The 1,423-nt window shown below is 33.3% G+C and overlaps 1 protein-coding gene across 1 annotated transcript in view; it reads left to right on the forward strand.

The window, feature by feature from the left end:
• The first annotated feature begins 578 nt into the window (after positions 1–578).
• The window catches only part of LOC109583244 (phenylalanine--tRNA ligase alpha subunit-like), a 7,734-nt gene continuing 6,889 nt past the window's right edge, over positions 579–1,423 (forward strand). Inside the window, exons 1-2 of the mRNA XM_019998486.1 lie at positions 579–705; positions 954–1,122. Of these exons, the coding sequence (XP_019854045.1) occupies positions 682–705; positions 954–1,122 (193 nt within the window). The 5' untranslated portion in view covers positions 579–681. The remainder of the gene's footprint in view (positions 706–953; positions 1,123–1,423) is intronic.

The raw sequence follows: 1,423 nt of genomic DNA on the forward strand, positions 1-1,423 counted from the left end.
TGTAGGTCCATTTTGCCTTTTCCTGCTATCAACTATGTCTAATCTTTTATCATAGTAAGTAATAGTGCCTTGTAATAGAGTAGTACAAGATATAAGCAAGTATTATAGTTATTAGGAGAAATTAGATACTGTAGTTATGGAAAGCAACTTTACTTTTACTGTTGAGTTCAGTGGTCCAGCGGTAGCAGCAGTTCTTACTGTTGAGATGATAAACATGTAAATACTATGTGTAGATGTACATGCACATGTATAGTGAAAGCAATGTATAACCACTTGTTGAGCATTCTGATTGGTCAGTTGAAATGTGATATGATACATTACAATGTATATACATGTATACATGAGTAAACATCCGTTACTACATGTTATTAAAGTGTGTTCTCATGCCACGCCAATGACTAAACAAAATAGTTACTAATTAGCTTACTGCACTTAGTGACAGATGTATGGTGTATTTATTAATTAGTAGATGAGTACTGTTTAAATTTAGCATGCCTCATTACTGTGCAAAAATTATCATCACTCAAAATAAACCAGATTTATAGTAACTACATGATTTACATATGTTTTTATCTTCTCTATCCCTCCCTCTATCCTAATAATAGTTATCAATATGACTGGAAGTTAGAGGAAGCTCAGAAGAACATTCTCCGGACTCACACTACTGCTGTTAGCACAAGAATGCTCTACAAACTTGGACAACAAGTGGGTGTGGTTCATTCTCATGAATAATTAATGAGCTACTAGTAAAAGCTGATTATATTAATTTTCATGATTTATCAGCTAACGATGAGTAGCCATAGCAACCACTTTATATTATAACATCAGGTGTGACTTTTATCACCTACTGTGTCGGAATAAAGTGACAAATGTTTTACTTTACTTTTAGCTAATTTTACTTATCTTTCCTTGAGCTGTATAAATTTTTATCCTTTATCTGTTCAATTTTGTAGAAAGAGTTCACTCCTGTCAAATATTTTTCTATTGATCGTGTTTTTCGCAGCGAGACACTTGACGCAACTCACCTGGCCGAGTTCCATCAGATAGAGGGTGTGGTTGCTGATTATAATTTAACCCTCGGGGACCTCATGGGAGTCCTGTATGCTTTCTTTAGTAAAATGGGTAAGTATTGATAATATAGTTACATGAAAATACTACATGTACATGTATGCCATATGATACATTTATAACTACTTGTTGAATGTTATGATTGGTCAATTGAAATGTGGTACATGTTAGTAATGTGTGTTCTCATGCCATGAGGATAGTTACTAATTAGGTTACTAATTTGGTAGTCATTAATTTACATGTAGTGGTCCATTAAGTATACAAAGTGATTTCGGCAAAGAATGAATGACATGCACTATTGTCTATATAAAGTGTGGTTGGTAACTACATGTAAGTTTCCTTAAATTAATAATGC

The sequence above is a fragment of the Amphimedon queenslandica genome, unplaced genomic scaffold (assembly GCF_000090795.2).
Source record: "Amphimedon queenslandica unplaced genomic scaffold, v1.1 AMPQUscaffold_13317, whole genome shotgun sequence".
Lineage (NCBI taxonomy): Eukaryota > Metazoa > Porifera > Demospongiae > Haplosclerida > Niphatidae > Amphimedon > Amphimedon queenslandica.